Source organism: Gallus gallus, chromosome 13 (assembly GCF_016699485.2).
Source record: "Gallus gallus isolate bGalGal1 chromosome 13, bGalGal1.mat.broiler.GRCg7b, whole genome shotgun sequence".
In the NCBI taxonomy this organism is placed as follows: Eukaryota; Metazoa; Chordata; class Aves; order Galliformes; family Phasianidae; genus Gallus; species Gallus gallus.
The window spans coordinates 14,363,336-14,389,008 of NC_052544.1; the positions used below are offsets into that span (position 1 = coordinate 14,363,336).

Here is a 25,673-nt window from a genome sequence, read left to right on the forward strand (position 1 = left end):
AAAATGCCCTGGTATAACAATATATGGCACTCTAAATATGTATGCTGTTAAATATAAAAAGCAATAAATGCAGCAACTTGATTTAAGAGTTTAACATTCATATTCTATAAAACACCATAATGTAAAAAGTGACTACACACAAATCTGTTTTGGAACTTTCTACTGGGAAAGGTATCAATGTGCTTAAAACACCTTACATCTGCTGTAACGTGCAAACCTACTCTCTTGGTTTAATATTAACATGCTAATAAACCAATATTAACATATTAATAACTAACATGTATTAATATGTTCTATTCAGAACTATCAATAGTTGGCAATCATAGTTTAAAACGTAATATGCATTATGATATTTTTAAAATACTGATATTTACAAGAGTGGAAACCTACCTCAACTTCCTGAATACGCAAGCATTACAAATGAGAGAAGAAAGAAAGAAATTAAACAATGTAAAGATGTGACATTCACTGATTTTACCCTGAGCACCCTTTAAAACATGAAATCCCTTGTTTCAGATGACCTGGGCCTTCACATGAAATCCTTTTCTCTTCTGCCCTTCCCACCTCTGCTGTCACAGCCCAGTTTGCAGCTGCTGTGCTCCTACAAAACACCCAGGAAGGTGCTTTCATTTCCTTTTGGCTGACAAAAGCACCAGGAGGTGCATTTCCCTCATACTCACCTGTTACATAGCTGCTATATGAGAGAACTTTTTTTTTCCATAACTGACTTCAAAGGCTATTTGATGGAATGGGAAGGGAAGGCAAAAGCAAGCATGGATCCATTGCAGTACAACTAACAGCAACTGACAAGTATTTCTGATCAACAAATATTCAAAAATCTCTCTCCTTGCACAGAATTCACACTGTGAGGGTTTTGCTTATGGTTCAGTGACTATATATGACTAAATAAATCCTTTAATTAGCTGAAGGGACTCTGCACACCTAAATTCATGCATGAGAAGAGACGAATTGATATTGCAAACCCATTCTGGATCTGACTGCCGTAGCTCAGCCCAGCTTTATAGAAATGTGATATATTAGCATGGCCTTTGCACACACCTGAAAATAAATGTGAACTGCAAACTCTAGAATTTTCTTGTCCCTCCCACAGAGCACAAATATACTAAAGGGTACAATGAAGGAGCTTTGCTGCAAGTCCTGTGTCCCTGACAGCCCCAGTTTCACATCAGAGATAAATACTCAGTATAGCATCATCTTTTGTCAAACTAGTCCCAACCATCAATTCATGAGGAAATGTTGAGTTCTATTCCATTCCCACTGCATGCAGGATGAGACCTTTGGCCTTTCTGCCACACTATAAGAAGTTTACTGGTCCACTGGCTGCCTAGGACAGACACAGACCTGAGGCAGCAATGCAGATAAACTGAGTTGGTACATAGACAATAATTCATCGATTGCTGGCCAGCTTTAGGCATTCCCTGATCTAACTTCCATCACAAGACATGGGACAGGAGCTGTCATTTCAGTTCTGAATCTATTAATCAATTAGTACTGCAGAGCCCTATTTCATGATTTGACTCTCAGGAAATTTAACAAAGAAATAAGTTATAATCATAGGAAATGAAAAGTTTGTAAGAAAACAAATATAGATTGATAGATTCTGATCTCGGTTCTTTATTGCATTATCCCTATTTTGATTTGCGCAATTATGAGATGAGATAAAACAAGTTTTCAAGTCATTTAGAACGACTGCACTGCAGTTTGTGCAATAAATTATTGTTTCCTAACAAGACCAAAATATTCTTTTATTACTCAATAGCTAGGTGTCAAATCCATCCAACTTCGACTGATATGCCATCAAAAAAGTAAATCAAGATAATCATCATATGTTAAACTAAGCATGCAAAGGATGTATTAAAAAGTGCTAGTTTAATGCTCACAAAAAATTCCAAGCTGTCAGGCCTCATTGCTTTACACAATATCCCAAAGATATCATCAGAGATTTATACACACTTTTATGAAGATTTCATCCAAGGACACAGAATATATGGGTGAATTCAGCCTTGAGGTGCCAGTTACATTTGTAAACTGGCTGAATTAAAGATAGTTCTTTCTCCTCTATGTTGAGACAATTATTTTCAGTCAGAAAGTATATCATGAAGTCACATCAAGAAAGACCAAACATGTGGCAAAATTAATGCACCCCATTGGTATAAAAGAAAAAGAAGTTGGTATGGAAATCCTCTGCTAATGATCCTATTGTTCATGTAGATAGAATGTAAAAGTTGTCAGAAATGCCACAGTCAAACTACTACTACACTACCAAACAGCTGATAGCTGTCATTTGCAAAACGAAGCCTTGAAACAGACCTGCGTGATACAGTGCCTTGTGAGTCATTTAGAAAAACTGCCAAACAGAAACTGACCATAACACCAGTGCAACAACAACTACCATTCTCTCCTATTACCCTCCATTTGTCTACAGTAACAATAAAAAGAATCAGAAAAAAAAAAAGAAAAAAAAAAAAGAAAAAAAAACCAACAAAAAACCAACATTTTTCTGGTTTCTGGTTCTCCCAAAGATTAAGTATCTCCAGTGCTATTCCCACCAAACCTTCTCCATTGTCACTTCTTGGTTTAGCAAACACTTGATATTTTGGATGACTTCATGAAGCACAGTTAATTTAACACAGAGGCACTCCATACTTACTTTATTCACTTGTCTAAAAGAACCTCTTGCAAGATGCTCTTGTTTATAAATAGAAGCCAACATTAGCTAAATGGGTGCATAAATATTTATATTTTACTGCTTTAATTAAACTTATATTTACAAATCAAGTAGGAATGAAATGCCAGCTGAAAAACCTCCACAGCAAATCCCCCTCACTTTGCATCTTTTGGAGCGAGCTGGGTTCAGTTTGCTTGCCCAAGGCCTGGGAAGATCACCTTGACCTGAAGGAGCCAGCAGCAAGCAGAGCCAATGCGAAACCACCATCATGGAACCTGCCAGAGAAACCTGATGTACAGAAAAGCATAGCCCCAGGATCTGACAGGTAGCCTTGTGGAGGTAATCTTCATTTCCAGCTCGTCCCAGCCAACAAGAGCTTACATTTCTAAGTATCTCCAGGAGGGACATTTATTAACGCTGCTTTGCAGCCTGCCTAGTATTTTCCTCTTCCATCCTCCATCTATGATTAAACCTTTTACCCTCATAAAAACCAGCTGGGAAAAGTGGTAATTACCAGCTCATTACTTTTTTAAAATTAGCTCCAGAAAGATGCAGCTGCATTTTCTGCCTCTCTACCTTTCAGTACAGAAGATCATTCCAACTTTGAGCAGAGTGAAAGCACCAGCTGCTGCTTGCTAAGTCAACCCAGCTTGTATCATAAACATCTCCCCAAGGCCTATTGCTTGTTTTAGGCAAATAGTTTGCATCAGCATATTACACATTAGTTGTTTATTTATTTAAGAGGAAGATAAAATATCTGACCCACCCAATACATCAGTGAATAAAGATTGCTCAACAGCAGCTAGTGCCCAGAGCCTGTATTAGTATCAAGAGCTAACTCCAGAATCCTAAGCATGCTAGGACACCTCTGGCTGTCTGTGAGCTCTTTCTTTTGTGTCTCTCCTGGGAAAACCCAATCAGGATGCTTTTTCTTACTGAAACTGTAGTGGAAATTTCATTTTGACTTGGTAGGGAATACCCCTAAAAAGTTTAGTGATACGTTTCCCAGAAAGGCCTGAAGCGTTGGGGTTTACACTGGTGAAGATGAAAGAAATCTTCCCAGACTGTGCCTGGACACCTTAATACATGGTGTGAAAGGTCTGAGGATGTCAGAACTTTTCTAGAGTACTGTAGCTAAGTCATCAACAGAAATATAATTACACGCTTTAGCAAGAAAATAAGGCTGGCTTAAGGGGATCACATTGAGCTCATACATTATGCTAAATACATTAATATTGATTTATTAATAACAACATGAAATATATAAATACATATCCAAATAAATCCTTAGTATAGAAAAGAACCTTGACCAGGTATTACACTCTCGTATGTTCCATTCTCAACACATGTCCTTTTTGTTAAGCTACCACTGACATGCACAATTGCTTCTGATTAGCATGACCCAGAAAGTTACATTTTTCTTTCTAAATCAAAATTTCTGTACTTTTTGTACTCTGTATCAGGAAACAAGATTTACCACTCTTGTTCTACTGCAGGGTGTTGCCAGCAGCTTTCATAGGCCAAAATTTCAGAAATTAAAAAAAAAGCTGAAAATAATTGACAAATAAGTTACCATTAGGTCAATGTCAGCATGAATAATAACTCATTTTTTAGAACTCAACCATGTGGCCTTTTATGTAGAAATCTTCCAGCTGCTCTTCTGTACCCTTTTTTTGTTGTTGTTGTTGTTGTTTCTTTCTTTTAAAGGACAAATATAGTAGGAATTAAAAATACTTCTTTTTTAAACAAAATCACTTTTGTTTATCCATAAGAGTGATGCTAAAGGGTATGTCTACAATGACGAGGGCAAACAGATGCTCATCTACTCTGCTTGTGCTTCAAGCAGGATGAATGAAGGCCAGCTGTGAGCCAGAAGCTCTATCGCTGCTTTAGTGCAGCACTGTGCCAGCACTCACACCTGATGGATTTGGGTGGCTGGAACAATCACCCAACTGTCTGCTCCAGCTTGTGCTGAGACACCTAAAACTGCAAACACGGCCTTGGCTTGATTATTCTTTACTGGTCCTTTTAGTAGTTAAACTTTAGAAATATATTATCACTTCTGCCTGAACTCTTCCTTTCATTAGCATGTGTTAAAAAGCCTCTTTTCCCTGTCTAAAGTTAAATAATTTTTTAGCAAACTTATTTTCGTCAAGCTTCTCACACCTCTACAAGTCCCACAGACATATCAGCTTATTCTCTAAGCTGTAAAGACAAAACTCAGGAGTCCTCACTGATCTCCTGCACTGCCACAGATACAACTCCAAGACCAGACTGAAAAATAGAACATTTATTTGCACCTTTTGTTGCAAATTCACAATAGATATCCCCTACATATAATGCCTCAGCCACACAGAGCCATCTTAGAGGCATAGCAGAGTCCTGTTCAATGCTTTCTCCAGCCCTAAGCTCCCTTTCCCTGACCTTAGTGAAGGGCCTCCAATCTGGTTATCTGCAGAAACAGCAAGGGGAGGGAGGAACTAGGGCTGGAGGGAAGACAGGCTGACTTCTAACAGGGCCTGAGGACAAGAGGTCATGTAGTGATGATTTAGCATCTCAACCGAAACAATTTCCTCAGGCAGTCAGATTCTGTGGCAATCTGTGGGGAAGCTCAATAGAAACTGACTACATAAATTAGTAAGGCCTTATTCCTTCCAACATTTGCTTCCACGTGCTGGAGAGCTTCCTTGGTTGCTCCCTGATGCCTACTGCACGTGCATGCAAATCTCTGTTTAACCATAACTCCATATCCATCTCTGACAACAAACACGTTTGATTCAGCTTCTGAACATCCGTCAGGGCTCCCACTGCTAGAGAGTAACCTACATTTAAAATCACTTACTCAGAAACAGGGATGTGTGGGAGGGAGCGTGTAGGTGGTAAACAGCAGGCAAGTAAAAAGAAGAGGCCAGCAGCAGAGTTCTGGGACTGGGAGGAGTGACGTATCACAGGGTGCCGAGGCAGCAAGAGATTCAAATTGGGGCAGCTGGCTGTGGGCTCATCACCTGAGAACTCCCACCAGGAGAGCCCAGCCCAGTGCTACAGGGCAGAAAAGCTGAGTGCCCTCATGGGAGGCCAGAGAACATATGTCGGTAAAATAGATTTGAGAGGTCCGCCTGTTAAAACACTTCTTAGCACTTGTTTTATATGCCTTGGAATTTATGTAACAATTAGAAAACGAGTCTGCCATAGAACATATGTCACTGAAGTTACACTTTTCAGAGGACAGAGAGAACACGGTCAAGACCAATTCTAAGACCAATGAGGTTTTTACTTCTTACAAAATGCACACATCCTCTTTGCTATGAGTTCTGTGCAGGTCCTCACAGTTTGACCTGTGAGGAACCACTTAAATTGTGCAGTTGCTTCAGCAGGGAGCACAGACAGAGAAAGGCCCGGGGTCGTTAACTCTCACTTTCACAGACAGCAGCACCCAGCTCAGCAGGAAGCAAGGAGCAGAGCCACAGACTACAGAAGTATATTCCTCTTCCTTCCAGGTGAAACCTCTTAAAACAGCCTCATTTCTCATTTGTGAACTACCACTGTGCATGAATCAGCAACAGGGTAGACAGGCTAAGGCACTGAATCTAGTGATCCTCATTGTGGTTCCAAGAAATACACACAAAAACTACAAATGCCCACTGTGTGAAATCAATATAGATCTCCATTGATTTATACAAGTCAAAATCCTGACCCCAGCATTGTTTTCTCACCTCCTCATTTGTTTGCTTTGCACTAACCAAAGCCACTGTGCTCTACATTGAGCTGTCGCTGTGAATATGGTTTAAGAATGATCCCCTACCGATCCTCCACATAGAGATACTGCTAATAAATCATACCCTCAATGGGTATATTTAAAACATACATTTGGAAGGAAAGATACTAAACTCTTTCTGCATCTGGATTTTCATTCAAAGACTCAAATTACATACTTAGAAAGCAATTGTTTTCAGGCAGCTTGCAAACCAAGCACATTAAGCTTGAAGGTTATAAAGCCATTGGCAATGTTACTCCACTTTCAGTATCTGTGCTGCTTTGAGATTACATTTAGAGAATCTGTTTGTGGCAGATTCACTGGGCCTTTTTTAGCTGCATATTTGGGGTTAGTATCTGGATAATAATGTTCTCATAAAGAAACCCTAACACTTCTTTCACAGTGGTATCTGCTGCTTTACAGTGATCAGCAATTTGCATGATTAAATACATTTATTCTTTCTTTTATTCTACAAAGTCTTTGGAGATCTGTTGAATCATGTGATTTTATTTTTTTATTTCAATGTCCTGATATAGGAATAAACTCAGCATGAGATAAAACGATAATTCTTTTGGAATTAAAGTCATAAAAGTTATGAATAAAATGGTAATTATATTCCACGCAGATGTACAAATCGCAGTGGTTAAAACATACAAGGGAACAACAGCAGTTGAACAAAATCTACTCATCTAACTTTGTTATTCACAGTGATACAATTTTCTGAGATGTAAAGAGGTAGTTAAACTAGTTAATGTGTCCTTACTCTTTCAAATTGCTTCTTTAAATGCACAACTAATGACTGTCAGGAGAATGCATGAATTATACTGAATTATGAGCACTGAACTGTCCCTGGAAGCACATATGCTTTTGTTTTTGTTTCATTTGTAGCCTCAAGCAAAATCTAGCTCCAAGTACTTTTGAAGCTCTTTACAAGAGGTGAAATCAAACTATTCACACTGTTGTTGAAAAGGGCAACTTTGCAGCTCTGCTTTTAATCACTATTTGAAATTTCTTAAATTTGGATCAGGAAAAAGCAGTTACAGTCAACCAGTTACTGACTGTGTGAGGCATTTGTGGACATTTTCAGACCAGAAACCCCACGAGCCATTACAAATTGTGTGCCTTCCATTCCAGTTCATGAAACAGTTTTGTTAATTATCACTGGGATTTTATCCTTTCTACAACAACAACAAAACATCAAAAATCACTATGCAAATCTGACAACAAGCTTAAAAGAAAATGGCCCTTCCATCTCTTTTCATGCGACGAAGTTTTCTATAGGAGTTGGATCTGGTTGATTCAGTAGAAGTCCCTGCTGCCTCTGTTTTGTTACAGATGCACTTGTATTATCTCTAACCATTTCCTAAAAGATAATAGGAGGTGCAAGAATGTAACATTTTACTGCCCATAATTCATTAATTCATTACACCAATGAAGTGAGACGTCATTCTGCGTACTGAGAAACTAATTTATTGACTCAGAGGAAAAGTAACAATGACAAAATGTTACCTTTTGTAAAATGATTGCTAATCAGCATCTACTTGAAGCAATAACATCCTGGTGAGAATGCTTTTGTTGGAATAGTATTTGAAAAGATGTAGCTCAAATAATCAATCAAAAACAGTTGGAAATGAGAAGACTTAAGGAGTAAAATATTCTGGTTCTGGAAAAAGATAGCTAAATTGCAGTGATGGCTTTGGTATATTTTAAATGCTAAGACTGTTCATATTCCATATGGATTGATCTTGTTTTATTTCAGCCAAAGATGACAGCACTTGACTGCTCACCCAATCTATGCATAATTTTTTCTTCTCAAGAAGTCCACAGAACATTGTCCAAAGTCAAATTACAATCCATCTGTAACATCTTAAGCCACAAAAGTTAGAGTTGCACTTGCAATGACGTGGATGACCTAGTAGTTTAATTTGCACACTTCTGTTTGCTAGTAAGAGTCCAAACCAATGAGAACATCATCATTGCTGGGTAAGGACTTTACTGCATTTGATCACAGCAACTATCCTGGTGTCTTTCAATAATTTGATTTCATGATGTGTTCTAACCTTTCACCTTGAGATAAGCCCACTAAGTTCACACCAATACTATTTTCAACACAAAACTCCAGCTGATGACAGCTATACTCAGCTCCGATTTCCATTTTACTTCACAATAATGACAACTAAGTGTGAAAAGAAAGATTCAAATACAATGCACTTGTGTCATATGACTTCAGAAACTTTGGCAATTTTGTTTATGCTTTCAGTGGTTCTCAATCCATCATTTAAGGTTTTTTTTTTGTTTACATAAGAAATTTCATGCAGCATGACCCCTGGAAGGAATATTCAGTGTGAACATGGTCAAAAATTGGCACATTTAGAGCTGCTGAGAAAAGGACAAAGTAAATACATGAAATATATTAAATTTCTATAGCTCTGAGCACGATGATGAAGCAACTTGTCAAGTGAAGATCTTTTGCAAAGTTAAGAAGACTAAGTGAGCTTTCATTTTTTAACCTAGCAAGCTTCTTGGACCACAAGGAAAGACATCTGCAAGAGTCTCCTGTAGGGAGATATAATGCACTCTTGAACTTGCCAGAGCATGCACATCTGTGCTTCAGTGATAAAAGGTCAATACATACTGTGGCATGGCACAGAATGAACAATGACATGAGAAAGTAAGAGGTAGCAAAATATTATTTTGCAATCTCAGAAACCTTCTAACCAAGCAGCCATGGCTCAAGAGAATATGTAGCTTCCAGATATCAAAAAAGGTTTTTTGAACTGTTCTGCTGTAAGCAGAAGCATATTCCCAATATCCTGCTCGCTCTGAGAGGCATTTAGTCATGAAATGTGTCAAAAGCAAACCAAATAGGCATTTTGATAAAGAACAGTACCTGAAAAAGCAGCATTTAGAAACATCTGAAGAGTGCTGAAGATCTTTAAGACTTCTGAAGTCACAGCAGAACATTTGAATTTCTATTAGCTATAATTTTACACCTGAGGTCTAGTACAACTACTTGTATAATTCTCCCAACTGAGAAAATAGTTCTCATGTGCTGTGCAACTAATCCACAAATCTTAGAGATTTGCAATTAGAGGAAATATATATATATAAGAACAGACACAGAATTATTAAGTAAATGTGCTGAGGATCTCAAGAAACATACTCTAATTGAACACCCCATGATCCAAAAGACAGATAAACATACGTTTCTATCAATTTCATTAGTCTATTAAAGTAAGTAAATCTCAACGTTTATCTCTTTTAAAATTTTATTTTTATTAAAAATTCTTTTATTCTTCTGTTTTCTATTAAATGCCATGTACGTTTTAAACTGACCTCTTTCCTGGTTCCATGCACTATACTACATGAAGTTTTGAGGCAGGTATTCCACAGCTAATTTACCCAGCTGTAGCTTCTGAAGCTAAAACATATCTGTTTCTTTCTGTCTTTAGTGACTGAATTAATGAACATGTGCCTTAAGTTTGAGTATTAGCAAACGGTTCTTCACCAGAGGGTGGTTGGGCACTGGAGTAGAATGCCCAGGGCAGTGCTCATGGTCCAAAGCTGCTGGAGTTCTAGGAGTGTATGGACAATGTCCTCAGACACAGCGTTTCAATTTTGGATGGCCCTGTGTGGAACCAGGAGCTGGAATAATGGTACTTGTGGGTCCCTTCCAGCTCAGGGATTTCTATGATTGTATGATTAAATGCTCTTCATAAACAATTTTTCACACTGCTAAGCCAAAGCCTCAACTTTATTCATGTGTCACAAGAAGTAGCATGCTCTGAAAACCTCCAGGAAAGCTGTTTTACTTGTAAAATATTAATGCAGACTTATTTAGTAAATACCATTATTCACTCATAGTAAGACCAGAGATTTTGAGTAACACTTCTACTTGTTTCGATATATGAAAAAAGACTTCATCCTAACATCTAAGAAATATTTGTTATTGGAGATTGATTGACATAGACTCGCTATTATCTTTACATAGCCCAAACACCGTAATTTCCCAAACTGCTAGAAATCACAGTTAAATTTTCTGCTCCCACTCAAGGCAGAATTCTCTGCTGTTGTGACTCAGGAAGGAGATTTCCTCAACTGCAGTAGGGGTTGGGAAATCAGGAGATTGGTTGTCTTGGCTGTGTAAACCAGGAGACTCAAACAACGTTGAAAAATCCTAATAAACATCAGCATCTTAAAGATATGTCCGCAAAAATATGATTTAAGACAGCGAATATAAACATAGGATTTCCTGCACTGAAGCTAATTCTGAGCAGTTATACATTAAGGTCATTCCAATTGTTCATCCCATTATCTAAGGGAACAAGTTGAAGATTGGCTAAATGTGCTATAAGCGAACCATGAAATGTAAGTGGTAATCACGTGCTAACAGGGAAACACAAAACTGAAATATTTACCATTGCTATGGGAAAAAAACAATAACTCCAGCAACTGGGGACTTGCCCGGCCCTAATTGAATTAAAGAAAGCCAGGAATGTGAATGCTCAGCTGCAGTAACGTTCAATTAGATTATTACCTTGCTTGGCTTTGTGATTTCTAAAACTGTATCTTGGCAGATTCCAGGAACACTGTCAAGCTATTTGTCAGTTCAGCCAAAGATATTATGAGCTGTCAGAATATTTGAACAGAGGCAAACTCATTTTCACAGAAGTATTTTGAGAAGTGTTTGCAAGGGAAATCGCAACTTGAAATCAAGAGAGAAAAATACAACCTAATGAAAATACCCCAGAGAATTTTAATACTAGCTGCTTGAAGACAGAGAAAATATGCTTTGAGTAAGACTTTCCTACATATCCTAGTTTGTCTAGGCTTCAGAAGGCACTAACACTGCCACAGTTTTACACTGGGTGTTTGGAAGGAAACTGAGTCCTCTGCACCAGCCTGGGTCTGCACGCACTCGTTCTCATGTTAGAATCTTGAAATCAGCTAGCAAAATGGAAATGATGTTATAATATACTGTTTCCTAGCAGTGAACTGAGAACATGCAATGGCTGAAAAGCACAGCGGTATGTGACAGGGGAAGGATTACACCCTTCCTCAGCTGTGATTTGCACAGGCAGGTTTACAGATGTATGTTCTGGAAGGAAAGAACACATACTAATCCTCCTGCAGCACAGATTCAGACATCAACGTCAATAAGCAGCACGGTGCCTTAGGAGAGGATTTGCAGAATGAAATCATTTGTGCTGAGGATCCAACATCTGCCTTATACATGAAGTCTACCCTTTGCCTCAGACTAGCTCCAGTCTGATCCACTGAACTCATCTCTTGATCATCAGGTATGTGTATCTCAAAGCAAGTCTGTTTCTTCCTTTTGTCAATAACAATTCCATTTTACACACACTGCAGTGTGAACAACCATGCAGTAACTGGAGGCAGCTGGGAGACTTGTTTCCAAAGAATACTTTGATGACAACTAAAATGCTATTAAGGACATGCCCTGCACGCTATTTTTAAGACCTTTGAAATCAAAATAGATCCTCATTAAATACTGGATTGTTGAGCACTCCAGATCACATGAGCTGGACTGTGGTATGAGCAATATGACTAACTGAAAATGATGTGAAGTTCTGATGCTGTGTGAGTTTAATCCAGAAAGGGAAATATAACAATAGCAAGAAGGCAAGCAAGGACCTCAAAAAACAGCTGTCAACATACAATGACCCAGACTTTTAAAATCATTATTTTCCTTATAGCAGATGCCCCTCAGAGATTACATCTCTAGTAATCACCTCTGAGAAGGACTGGTAGGTCCTGAGATTTGCTGGGAACTATCATACATCTGTAACTATTTTTTCAAAAGTCAAGATTCATTGATTGTGACAAAAGCCAGGAAGAACTTGAAGGGAACACTGAGTCTCACATCTGCTCAGAAGGATGAACAAACACACTCATCACACCAACACCCCTGCACAATGCAGCACTGCTTTATTTAGCTCTTACACTCAGTACACTCCTCTTTTCCCTATCTCTACAAATGGTTGAAAATTAAAGCCTTTCATTTTTGGAAAAAAATAAAACAACAACAGCAACAGCCACCAGTATGTCAGTATAAGTGGGTACGTCGCATAACCGTTCTTACCATTCCCTGTGATCCTCTGTCACTACAAGGTGTGACCATGCAGACGACTCTCCAGACCCACCACATCTGTGCACTTGTTTCTACCTGCAGCCTTTTCCCTCTATTCAAAATTCTCTTGGTTTAGAGCTTATTGCATGCAGTTCTGCACTGTTAATGTAAAATTCCTGTCTCAGAAAATCATCAAAATCTCCAAATAACATCCCTGCCAAAGGCAGAAAGTCATTATCTGTAAGTTTTCATGATTCTGATTTTTAAGACCTTCAGCATCTTCTGAGCGCTTCTTTGAATTTACCATTCTCCTCCTGAAGGTTTGTACTACCATTAAAGAGAACTGCACAATTACCTGCATCTCTCGTATTTCTTTCTGAAAGGTTCAGTGGTTCTACATTTTACAAACACCGTAAAAGATTTCTCTCTGATTGCTGACAACTCCAGCAGCAGAATGAGTGTTTATAGAAGACTGTTAGCAGTTGCTTTTGTTCTGTGCCTATTACTTCAACTTCAGCATGCAGATCCCTCAAGGATTTCTCATTACCTATGCTTGGCTCTGTGGTTTTGTATTCAGTCAAACTAAAATATCCTCTGTTCTCACTAGTTAAATTTCTCTGCACTTCATACTGGCTTTCACCCACAGTAATTTCTTTCTTTTTTTTTTTTCTTTTTTCTTTTTTTTTTTTAGTAGAATTAGTATTTACAGCCTCATTTTCAGAATATGCACCCAATTTTATTACTTCTTCTAATTATGACATTAGCCTGGCTTTTCCACTTGCTGCAGTTGGCATTGCCAAACTGCTCTCTGACTTACTATCTTCTACTCTGGCATTTTTTTCAACTTATTTTAGGAAAACAGCTCCTATTCTGCTTTCTGTTTGACTTCTGGCTGTTTTCTAGATACTATGATTTTTCACTGTCTGTTCTGATGCATTTGATGGATTCTCAGTAGTGTTGCTGTCTCCTGTGTGTCCTTGATATCTTTAATTACGCATTGTTCTTTGTTTACTTTGTACTCACGAGGCCACATTATATTTTTGCCTATAATTATATAAATCTCAACTATCTGAACTAAAATGAGCAGACTCTCTATGGATGTAAAATTGGTGGAAATGAGAGAAGATGGACTGAAGAATTAATTCCTAATCTATTTTTATACGTATAACAGAAACGATGCTTGAGAATTTACACCACTCCCTCTTAAGCTAAAGCATGAAGGATTGCTTTCTGACTATATTGGTCATCTACAGCAACAGTACTGGCAAAAACACTGCTGATGCTGTAGGGAAAATCATCAAACAGAGTTATGTCTGGTACAAGTCTGTCAGTAAAGGAAAAGTTTCAAGGAATTTCCTGAAAAAGCTGTTTATTATTTTGATGACAGTCAGAGAACCTCATCTTTTTTTGATCCTCCTGACAATTTCTAATTCTTCACAATTTTTTTTTTACATTCTGATGAGTATTGGTCATTTACAGCTATCATAACTACCAGCTAGGCGATGGATTGTCTTCTACATTTAAAACCTAGAAAATCTTATACTGATTGTAAAACAAATCCAAGCCAGACTGTTTATCTGCTTGAAGACTTCATCACCCAGTAGTTCTGTAGAACCAGAACTTATATTCAGACGGTGTAGTGGTCACTACAAGGCGAGGAGGCTGAGAGCCGGCTGGTTGGTATGAAGGAGTGGGGCTGGGAATGTGGTGTGGGGCAGGAACAGATCAGTAAAGGACTGAGTGTAAAATGCTACAGATAAAATTACGTGGGAAGGCAAAAAGTGTTGAGGGCTCAAGGTTGTTGAAATGTCAAATGTGTCAGGATGCCTCAAGGCTGAAGGCAGAGAGCAGGTGAGATGTAAAGATATGCACATATAGCTCACGGCTGATGTCAGGTCAGGACTCCCAGACAGGCAGGACTGGGCTCTGCTGGCCCTAGCAGCAAGTAAAGCAGAGGCACTGATGAAAACAGTGAAGGAGAAAGTTCCCTGATCCTTTACCCAAAATTTCTGGCCATATATTTTTATGGGCTGATTACTGTGCTGTGAACCATCCAATAAACCACTGACAATTTGACACTTATTTGTCCATAGATGGAACAGTAAACTTTGAAGAAAGGTGACTTTGTCGAAGTAGAAATTGATAATTTTGCCCAAGAGGCAGCAGCTTGCCTTTGTCTATTATCTGTCTCATCTGTGTGCTCTGTGCTTTGCTCTCTGCTGGCCTACTCTGTTCTACTGAGCAGACCAAATTCCTCTTTCCTGGGTGAACAAAGTTTCCTTGCTTCAGGCTGTCACTTTCTCCGACTCTCTCTCAATTATTTAAAAACATCTCTTCCTTTCACAGTGCTTGCAATTGGGAAATAGTCACTCAGGAGAAGCTTATCCCCACAAAAATAACCTGTTCTGGTTTCAGCAGCAAAGATGATTGAATTAAAATGCTGGTAAATCATAACACAAAATAGCACTCTTTGGATCCCAGAGAGGTCCCTTCCTTCTCTATACATCAAAGGTCAAAATTTGCTTGGGTCTTTGGAGCAGAGCTGCCACCTCCGAACAGTGAGTTACTACATGTATCCCTTCAGCTCAGAAGACTGATAGCTAAAATATTGTTTTTATTAACAACACATATATTCACCTGGCTGTCACAGGGGTTCCTTTGCTTCTCTGGAATGCATAGTAAAAAAAGCCTGAGAAGGAAGTGGGAAGGAGCAAGGCTGGATATACACGCAACAAGAATATGCTTCCAAAGCAAGAATCATGCTATGCTGTCTGTCTTATATATCAACATTATTCATTTATAAGTTCATCAGTTAAAATACACAGTTTTACTTCATTTTCCTTTTGAAATGTGAGCTACGCTTTGGTATGCTAACCAAGCTCTTAACATTTCTCCGATGGCTAAGAACACTGTCGTAAACAACCAAGGCATCTACCATAGCAGATTGGCATGATGATCAGTTCTACACTTCAAAGTGGTTTGAAAATGAAGAAAACAGTGGCTGTGATGTAAGGCATGTATGATTACATTAGGTAAAGTCTGCAGGTTTTAATAGGAAATTTTTGCCATAAGTATTTTTTGCCTTTAAAATACAACCCGAAAGTAGCAGAATACATTGTTTTCCTATTAAAACCTCTGAGGGATTTTACATGCATGTTTCCTTGGGAGTAGGTTACTCATGTAATAAGGCTCTGCCTGAGTTTCAAACAGCCTTCCTGCTCCAGCAGCCCAGTGCTCTCTTGCCCGGCGCAGTGCTCCACCGGGATGGCTCTGATTAGCTGTGCCCTGCTGCTGCAGTAAAATGCTGCAGAACGGCTGATGGATATGTACAGGCTGGGAATGAAGACAGCTTCTGCAGCCATCCATAAACTCAACTCATTTAAATTGCTAGCTGTCTGCTACCTGAGAGCAGCACCAAAGGAAAAAAAATCAGGAAAAAAAAAAAAAGGAAAAAAGCTTTTTTAGAGATAAGCTTGGCTTTATCATCTGGCATGGCAAAGCAAATGATTGGATCCTAACACAAACCTGGATACTGCATCCAATAACAATTAAAGTATACAATTCCCAATGTGTGCACACAAAAACATACACACGCAAAGTGACAGCATGAGGTTTTCTTTCCTCTGGAGCATACACACTTCATCAGCAAACTCAGATATAATTTTCTGATGCTGACTATCCTACCATGAGCATGAAAAGAGAATTTGCTTAAAGGAAATATACCGGAACAGGCAACACTGAATATATTGCACTGCAGAGTTCAAACAGAAGCTAATGGCTCCTGTAGAACAGATTTGCTGAAATTCTGACAGCCAGGTAAGGTGACCAAACCCTGACTGTATGCAAGTTGAGACTGCTTCTACCAACCAGAAATCAGACACTGAGATGTCTGAGTACACCACAGAGAGACGCAAAATCATTTCTCAATGACACATCTGTAGCTTCAGTATAAAGAAAAGAAAAAGAAATCTATGCCTAAGTCTTTATCACCCAAGTGTTACACTCAGTTTTTATTAATATTTTTTAATTCCATATCAAATTCAGAGCTATTCCTTCAATAACATGTACTCTAACAAAACAAAGCTTCATGGGGCTCTGAGCAACCTGTCCCACTATCACAGGAAACAAAAGCAAGTCACATAGCACTGACCTCTTTTCAAATCAAGTCACAGTTGTGTTCATCCATTGTGATCACTGAACATAACATTTGAATGACACACAGTGAAGAATTAAGAGTGATTTTAATCAGATTTGGCCTACCCTACATTAAAAGAATGGAGACAATTTGATATAAACTCAAACTCAGTACCAGACACAACTTGAACCACATGAAAATGTCTTGAAAACTGAAATATGATCTTGGGAAATAAAGACAGCAACTGCAGGAGCCAAATATAAAGCTATAGGGTTAAAATGAAAAAACCTACTACTCATGCAGTGAAAAAAACAAGTAATTATCACAGTAGTAACAGAGACTGATAATTTAGGCTTTTTAGAGAAGGGTCTCCTCTTCAACTGATGTAAAAAACCTCCATTCCTGATTTGAGATTCCCAATTGCTTGCAATATAAAGAAACAAATACATAATGATTTCAGAGAAGATGAAGAATTCAGCTCCTCTTGTCAAAGGTGTATGCAGGAAATCAGACTGAAGTATTATAACCAGCACCCATGATTGTGGAGTCTATGAGTACTGAAAAAGCTGGAACATTTTTCATGAACAGAAATGGAAAAATTGACCTTTTAAAATCATTTTTAAAATGACTAGCTGCCTCATTATGCAGAAGCACTAAGGTCTGTAACTTTATTTTAAAGTTTACCTTATTATTGAAAGACTCTGTTATGTCACTGATGTCTTGCATATTTAAAAGAGTGTGGGAACAGTTCCCCTGCAAGCAGAGCTTGGCTGAAAGATGACCCTGAAATCTTAGGATTTTCAGTCCCATACTAAGAAACTATATATGCACTGTAGCCTAAACTTTTACAGCGATATCCAGTACCAGCCTAAGCATTTCACATGCTCAAGAAGGACCAGGATATCTGGTTAATTCTCACTGCTTACAAGCATTATTGCTAATCTGAGTGTGTCTAGTTAGGATTTCTAAGCATCAACTCAGACAATTCGGTGTCACACATATTAATGAAGAATATCTCATTTTGGTAGAAAAAATATTTGAGAGAAACTAGCAGTCTTCTCTCAGAATCTTACCACTGAGCTCTGCACGCATTTGCACTGAGTTCAATGTTAGCTGATTCATCTGGCAGAAACTCTGACATATGCAGTGTATTTTGGAATGGACAGAACAATCAATATTGATGTTGGCAGCTTCTCTCAAGCACAGCCATCAATACATAGAACAGAAGCTGTGGAGACTTGCTAGTTTACTATAGCCTGGCTGCTAACTGGGCTTGAACATGTTCAAAAGTGAGCTGTTTGCAAACAGGTTTTCCAAATGGGTTGTCCATTCCCTTTGCAACGGTTTTCAAGCTGAGTCGTCTTCTGTTTTCCTTTGAGTTCTGTTACACTTCACACACATACTTATATTTTCTTGTCCCTGCTTCAAGGTGGGGGTGATGAGGAGGGGATCATTGCTAAAGTTCATTCCCATCCAACTTAACAGTACTCTGTCTTCCCCTGTAGACAACCATGCTGTAGAAGAACAAAACACAACAGAAACCAAAGTTTCTGTTTTCTGTAGAAGCACTGTCAGACAAACACAGGAAAATTCCAGTTTTCCAGAATGGGATACATCCCACTGTAAGAAGCACGTTAATTCAGAACCAAAAAGCTGGTTTTGCTTCAAAACATACACTACCCTAGCAACTTCTTATAAAAAATGCTGCCACAGTACACCCAAGGCAGCAGGAAAGGGAAATCATGAACTGAAGTGTAGGAAAAATACAAAACATCATCACAATCATCCCTGTTTAATTCTTGTAATTTTCTCTTAATACATAACATTGGGTTCTACACACCTGGTGAAAGAGATGATGAGACAGGTTTGTCAGTTAGACTCGTGCTGCCTAGTTAACATTACAGCATAGTAACAACGTCTCGAAATGTAGAATTTGATCAATTCTTCTTGGATAATATCTAGAGGTTTAGCCTTTCCAATCTGTAATTTGTCATCCTCTACTTCCTTTACGCAGAATAAAGATAAATGCTTTCTTGACTTCCTGCTTTGTACCCTTTAGATGGACAAAACATGGGCGAACATATTGAGCACTGGAGCTGTTGTGTTCTGCTGAGGATGTGTGGATCACTTCCTCTGCTTCTTCTGATCTGCTATAGAAACCTATCGTACATTAATTCTTTTTGAGCTCAATCCCAGTGTGACGTGGGAGCTCAGAGTAATTTACTGTGTCTGCATTAGATTTTTCTTTCATCAGCTTTTATACAGCTCACTGGAAAAAACTAATACCTATAAACTTAACAGAAATGCATTTCTGCTGAGGTTATGTTACTCTTACTCAAATGTAGAAAAGAATAATTAAATCTCTCTTGAATAAGTATTCATTGTATAATAAATCCTAAACACATCCACACCATAAATTGAACTAATTAAATTAAAGATGTTTCTTCTCTAATATAAAACAGATACACAAGCACTGAGACAACACAGTGGAGTTCATAATACAAATGCCTATGCAGATTAGCTAAAAGAGATGAACAGATTTATGGATATTAACAGTAGTGAAATAGAATAACCAGGGGCTTTAACTTTTAGAGCAAATCCTTCATTTTATTTATTTATTATGTACTGAGCTGAGAGCTCTAGGTGGAATAGCTGTAATTTTGTATTACAGTGAGAGCATTTATTCCTTCAGAGTTGGTGGTACCTTCTAAAATACTAGGAACAGGTTTGTAGACACTGCAAGAGGTCAGGTCTGAAAATGTTACAGGACTATATTCTGCTGGGGAGGGAATGGCAACCTTACGTGCTTCCTTACTGGCAAGACTGCTCCATGTTTTCTGGGAGGGGCAATTTTACAGCACTGGAGTACTAACAGTATACATCAGTTCAAAATGGGCATTCATGCTCTCTGTCATCGTGGGTAATGAGGCATAGGTAGAAAGCTTTTTCTTTGCTTAAAACTATGTCTTGGCTTATAGTGAGTAATCATTCTCTATCACATAGAAAATACATAATGTAACACTCGGCATACTTTTTGTGCCCAAAGAGAGAGATATATCAGCAAACTCTTAAGTCTCACAACATATCCGTAAACAACATTCATTAGCTCATTAACACATGCAAACAGCAGCTCTTTCTTATTGGGAACTGGCCAAAATAAGCACAAGATGTTGAGGAAACTGATCCTCCACATCTTCTCTGTAATTCTCTTCAATGCATCGTGAATCCACACACTGCTTAGAATTACATATGCATTATTACTATTCTCTGCACATTCATTTCTATTCATGTCTCAGTGCTGCAGGAAGAACACTGAAGGGAGTGCCAGGCTCTGGGAGGTGTTACTGAACAGGGAACTTTGGGCCTCATGGTACTCCATACCACAAAGCCTTCAGTTTAAGCAACATTCCTTATGAATTTCAAGTGGACAGGACAACAATGACAGCTAATTTTGGTCACCAATCGCACACTGATTAGCTTGTACCTCTCCAATAGCAATGAAAATCATGTGCTTGCATGTAGCTCATGACACGTTATTCAAGCAGCGGATGTGGCTAAAAATGTAGTTGGATCTGAAGATGATGATCATGATGATGATCATGATGATGATCACTGAGGTGGTAACAGTAGGCAAATCAGCAAAGGATCTACAAAGGAGCATGTCTTAGGTTGCTGAACAAAACTACAGGAGTAAATCTGATGAGTCTGAAGGAAACATTCCCCAGATGGCTAAATTTCAGCTAAGACTTTCTGAAGCACTTAATAAAGAATGAAAAATTGAATTTGTTTTCTCAAACAATTGTTAGAACTGCTATAAATAAGGGGAGAAATGGATCCTTGTCATTGCCCATATAACATCTTGTTTATTTTAGTGGGAAATATTGGTGATAGTTGGTCCAGTCCAGACAGCTGGGCTGGATGATCTCAGAGGTCTTTTCCAACCTTGATGATTCTATGATTTACTAAAAAAGGGATGTCAAGAGGGCTGTTATTACTTTCTTTTCCCTCAAATCATAGGGATGATTATTATGCCAACTTCCAAAATTAGCAGTGCTCTTGTGTAGCTGTTCAAAACCAACAAATAACAACAACCACAACAACAGCATTTCCACAAGAAGAACGAGGAGCTCTGCATATTTCACTTTCTCCTACAAATCAAAAGCAGTCATAGAAATGTCAGTGGGTGTGTGTGGGGTGGGGAGGTTTGGGTAGAGACCAAGCACAAAAATAGCACAGCTTGATTTAACTGTGGTGGGAAGCTGTAAAGGTAGAGAAGTGGGCTGAACAGAAAACAGATTTCAACTTCATCTCCAGGTATTCTCTTTGATATACATAATCCATTTCTTTCTCATAAATCAGACTTTTCACGAGCAGGCAGGACATCTATTTATATACTTCTATGAATGCTGTCTCTCTCACTGATACCCTTTTCACCTGGAAGCACCCACCAGTGTCAGTACTGACACATCAACGTTCCATTGCTGACATTAGTGCCAATTTTAAAAGGGAACTATATTCACCATATACCTTGGACTGTAACAGATTCACATGGCTTGATCATCAGCTCTAAACACATTTATTATTACTACTACTTCACTGCTGCTTCCCTACCTGTTAATTTCTCCTATTTAAAATGCTGAATAGAAGTGAAACAATGCATGTAGGAGAGAAAAAAAAACAATCCCACTTCCAGACATCAATGCATACTGGTGAATAAATAACTGCAATAATGGGCACATTATATATTCCTAATGTTTCTTATTAATCAAATACTGTTTGTATTAGAAAGAGAAAACAACTGTATCCAAATTAATTTGCCAATATCGTAACCATTAATAACAACCTAGAGTGAAGACTTTTGCAATGCAATTATGTTACCAAAGTGATACTGTTACAAAAATAAAACATGATAGAGCTGATACAAAGAGTGAAACAAGATGCATCTCCACTGAATATACAAATGTGTGGAGGTGCTGAGTCCTCTATACATGATTTCTTAGAATGGCATACATCTATAGTCCAGCTCAGATGCTCCATGGTGTCACAGTGATACTACTGAGAGATACATATTGCAGTTTATATAATTAAGGGCTTTGTTTTATTTAGATGGACAGGCAGCTTGTTGCACACCTTCAGTAATTCTGCTGTGGCTTAACATCCTGCAAGCTCACATCCAGAGATCACTTCCAGCTGATTCACACAGTGCAGATCTCCCATACGACGCGTAACGCCTTGGGACAATTTGAACAGTGAATCCAGGCCTTTCTAAGGTAACAACAGGATACATAGCAGCAAATAAACCAGCCATTTGCTTTATGTAATTGGTTTAACAGCAGAAATAGACTTCAACAGGTATGAGAAGTCAAAATTTTCCCATTTAAGCTATTTTTTTTAGCACTGTTTCCAAAGGATACAATGTTTATGCATTCTCTCAGTGCTAAGAGTTTCTGTAAAAGTCTATAAATCCCCTTCACCACCAACTCTGAATATACTGACTGATTTTAAATCAGTGTAATAGAAGGGTAGAGAGTGTTAGAGATAACTACATTCCAACACCAGAGATGGATGAGATGAGAGCTCTTCTAACTGCCCCTAAAAGAATACTAAGGGAGAGGCTGTGGTGTGAACCCATGCATTATTCATGCACCCGAAGCTCCATGAAAACTGGAAGAGCTTTCACATGGCACAAACCTGTGGGAAACTGCATTGTTAGTTTGCTGCTCAGAAATTTATTTGCTCATTCCAACCTAATTATCAGTGGAGACACTGCAGACTTATTTGCATTTTCCAGTTCCAAATATGCAATTCTAAGGATTTGGTGTTTGGCTGAAAGCTGACCAGGGATGCAAGTAACATGAACAAGCCTGATACAATCCTAGGACTATTCTCCACTCTGTGACCAATTAGCCCACTTGCTTTAAAAAAAAAAAAAAGGACAAAAAAGTTATGAGGTTCCTAGTGAGCTTAATTATCTGAAGAAATGCTTAGAAGTTTACAAAGCATTTTAGGACTTATGTCAAACTACTCACACAGCCCTCACTGGGGGTAATGCAGCACTTTCATACTGCTTTAGAAACAGCAGATAATTTATTCTACAGTTCTTCTCTGAAGAAAACATAATTATCCCAGCTGCAAAAAAGACAATGCAAGTCTCCTCTGCTGCTCTGAATCACAGTGATCAGTCACACACCCATATGAAGGAGTAAACAGGAGTTTCAGTGCTAAAATCAGAATGAATAATCTTGACCAATAGAAGCTAAGATATCACGGGGAGCATATATCACCTGCTAGGCCTCCCATTGTCTGCCTTCATTCATACCACTGTAGTTATAAGCGATAAAAGACAGTGCCGGCATGGAAATACTGTATCAGTTTGAGGCACCACACATTGAGCTGCTGCAGGTAGCAGCTGCCAGAATCAAAGATAAGCAGTGTCATATAGGTCTGAAAATAATTTGTATACAGAAAATGAAAACACAATTTAAACATTGTCACACTTTGGGTATGTAAGCTGGATTCTTGTTATCTCCATGTCAGGAAGTGTGTTAGTGCCTTCTGTCTCCAGGAACCTCCTCTAGTCAGGTGTTGTTGTTGCTGGTGTTTTTCAGTTGTTTGTTTCTTTTTTTTTTGGGTGCAGATGGGGGTGAGGAAGGGGTGGCAATGATGGATTTTTTTTCTTGTTTGTCTGTTTTTAACACAAGAGATTAGAAAGGAGATAACATTTCAAAGCAGCCACTAAGAAAGGTGACCAAATCCATTTCTACATTCCAGAACTTCTCAGAAAGCAAAATTCTATTCAGGCTGGGTAATGGCAGCAGTCAGGCAAAGAAGGAAAAAAAACAGAACAGAGCAAAATCCTGGGGTGGGGAGGAGGGGGAAGTATTACATTACAAATGTATACCAATAACTCAGACCGTGAAGTCTTTGGCTTTTCTGGTTGGTTGGCCGGCTCAGCAGCTGAAGCAAAGATGTGAAAAATACTCAGGATGAGCACACAGTTTTATTCCCATTTATGGTTAAGGCAGTCTCTGACAGGATGCAGACCCTCACTTTGCCTTGGTAATTAAAGTTTATTTTTGAAAAATGTTCAGTTTGCATAAATACTGATTCATCTGAAGGATGGACAGAAAATATGTCTATTGTTAGTTGCAAAGAAGAGTTGGAAGGTGGCCCACACACACCCTAACACAGCCTTTCACTGATATTTAAACGGATTTATAGGAAGTGTAGCAATATTAACCAAGGAATAAAAGAATACACATAACGTATCACAAGATATTTTGTGCTGTCTAGCGATATGAAGGTTACAGCTCTGCAACTGAAAGATCAGTTTTAGATGGCTATGTCACATCTCTGCTTAGGAGCATTCTCTGTTTTCAAAGCCTAGATCAGAAAACATTTTCTTTTGAAATAGTCCAGTAAAATAGAATAAATGTAAACACATACTGGCCAAACAATGCATCAGCCCAAAATAGCATAGGCACATGAAGTTCTATTGATTAGCAGAGCCGAGAAAGTTCAGTTTGCTATTCACCTGCATAGCTTACAGAGAATGAGAGTAAAAATATGATGCAACATGAACCCATGCAATGTTTGGGCTCCACTGGTGGCACTGGAGACATTCAGACACCTCTACTAAATATGCAGTACGGAGTATTTGCTGTATATGCAAGTTACCTGCATCTCTGTTGCTGTTAAACAGAAATTGTTCTCAGAATTGACATACACTGCTCAACTAAACATGCCAGGGAGGAGCAGGAACTTTGGCTCAGTCCCTGGAGGAGGCACCATAAATACCTGCTGGGATTCTAGAAGAATACTCAAACAGTACTCAATCTATCTTTAAGTAAGAGTTATTTCTGCCTTTGAAAGTGATTTCCTTCATGTGTATCTGCATGCACAAGCATCCATGGACTACATCTAGTCAAAATTAATAGGATCACTTAGAGTTTTAAGTAATGAGAAACATGAGGTGCTGCTGCAAATTATTGCTACCCTGCTCTATGTATTTTAATATATTTAATAATGTATTAAATACATCAATAATACATTTGCTACATTAATAATGTATTAATGTATGTGCCAAAGTTAATATTTTATTGTGTTAGACCCTTCACATTTATAAAACAGACTTAATCTTGCAGTACACGAACAGAACCTATGCTGTTTTTAGCTCAGAAGTACAACACATAACAGAAATTACTGCGCAACTGTTCCACAGCTCTTAAGGTTGCAGCTGAAATGTTGAATCAAAGGGTCAAACACTGTTGAAATCCCTGGGAAACCCTCATTTTAGTAAGGACATTATTCCTTCTAAGGAACAGTAACAGATGATTTGATGAACACCTTTGTTTCAGAGATAAGTTGAGTTTTATTCCTCCTGCCCATTACACCATTATGTTTCTTCTATGAGCAGCAACTGATTGGTTTGGTTTCAAGACAACCCATCTGCCTTGCTCAGCTTCTGCTGCTCTTGGAGGAAAGTCTGAGAACTGAACAGGGAAAGGAGCTGTCTCCACATTTTTATTCAAACAAACAAATTAACAAACTGTGTTAAAATCTCAGTTTTGATATTTTAGTTGAAGTGTTTAGATATTCATGCTTACACAGTCCTTGTCTCTAGTGACAGCAGGACAACTGAGGTTACTGCAGTTCATCCCGCCTCATTATTCTGCTGCAAAGTGGATCTTCTGGTCAAAAAAACCTCAATTCACAGCCTGGAATCTTAGATATCGTTTGTTTCAGCCCAGTTTCAAGCATTAGGCTCCTAAAGAATATCATCTTCCCAAAACAGTGAGCATGGAGGCAGGGGCTTCACACATTAGTTCATGTAATGATCAGTCCCAAAATAGGTATTTTTCCACCACATATTCTGCACTGGGATATGTGGGAAGGAGCAGTTTTATACTAGCAAAGTCACACTCCACATTTTCTTGCTCTTTCTTAAAAATATGGTCATGTTCTCCTATAGAGGCCTGAGATTTATGGCCCTTCCTGTCCACTG

General features: G+C 38.5%; 1 protein-coding gene across 3 annotated transcripts in view; it reads right to left on the reverse strand.

Annotated features, from left to right (window-relative positions):
- Positions 1-25,673, reverse strand: part of SPOCK1 (SPARC/osteonectin, cwcv and kazal like domains proteoglycan 1) — a 257,804-nt gene that overhangs the window by 176,165 nt on the left and 55,966 nt on the right. For 2 of the 3 annotated variants that reach the window (XM_040647227.2, XM_046900473.1), the window contains one exon: positions 391-399. The exons of the other annotated variant lie outside the window; for it this stretch is intronic. In XM_040647227.2, coding sequence (XP_040503161.1) covers positions 391-399 — 9 coding nt within the window. The remainder of the gene's footprint in view (positions 1-390; positions 400-25,673) is intronic. 3 annotated transcript variants of the gene reach the window in all.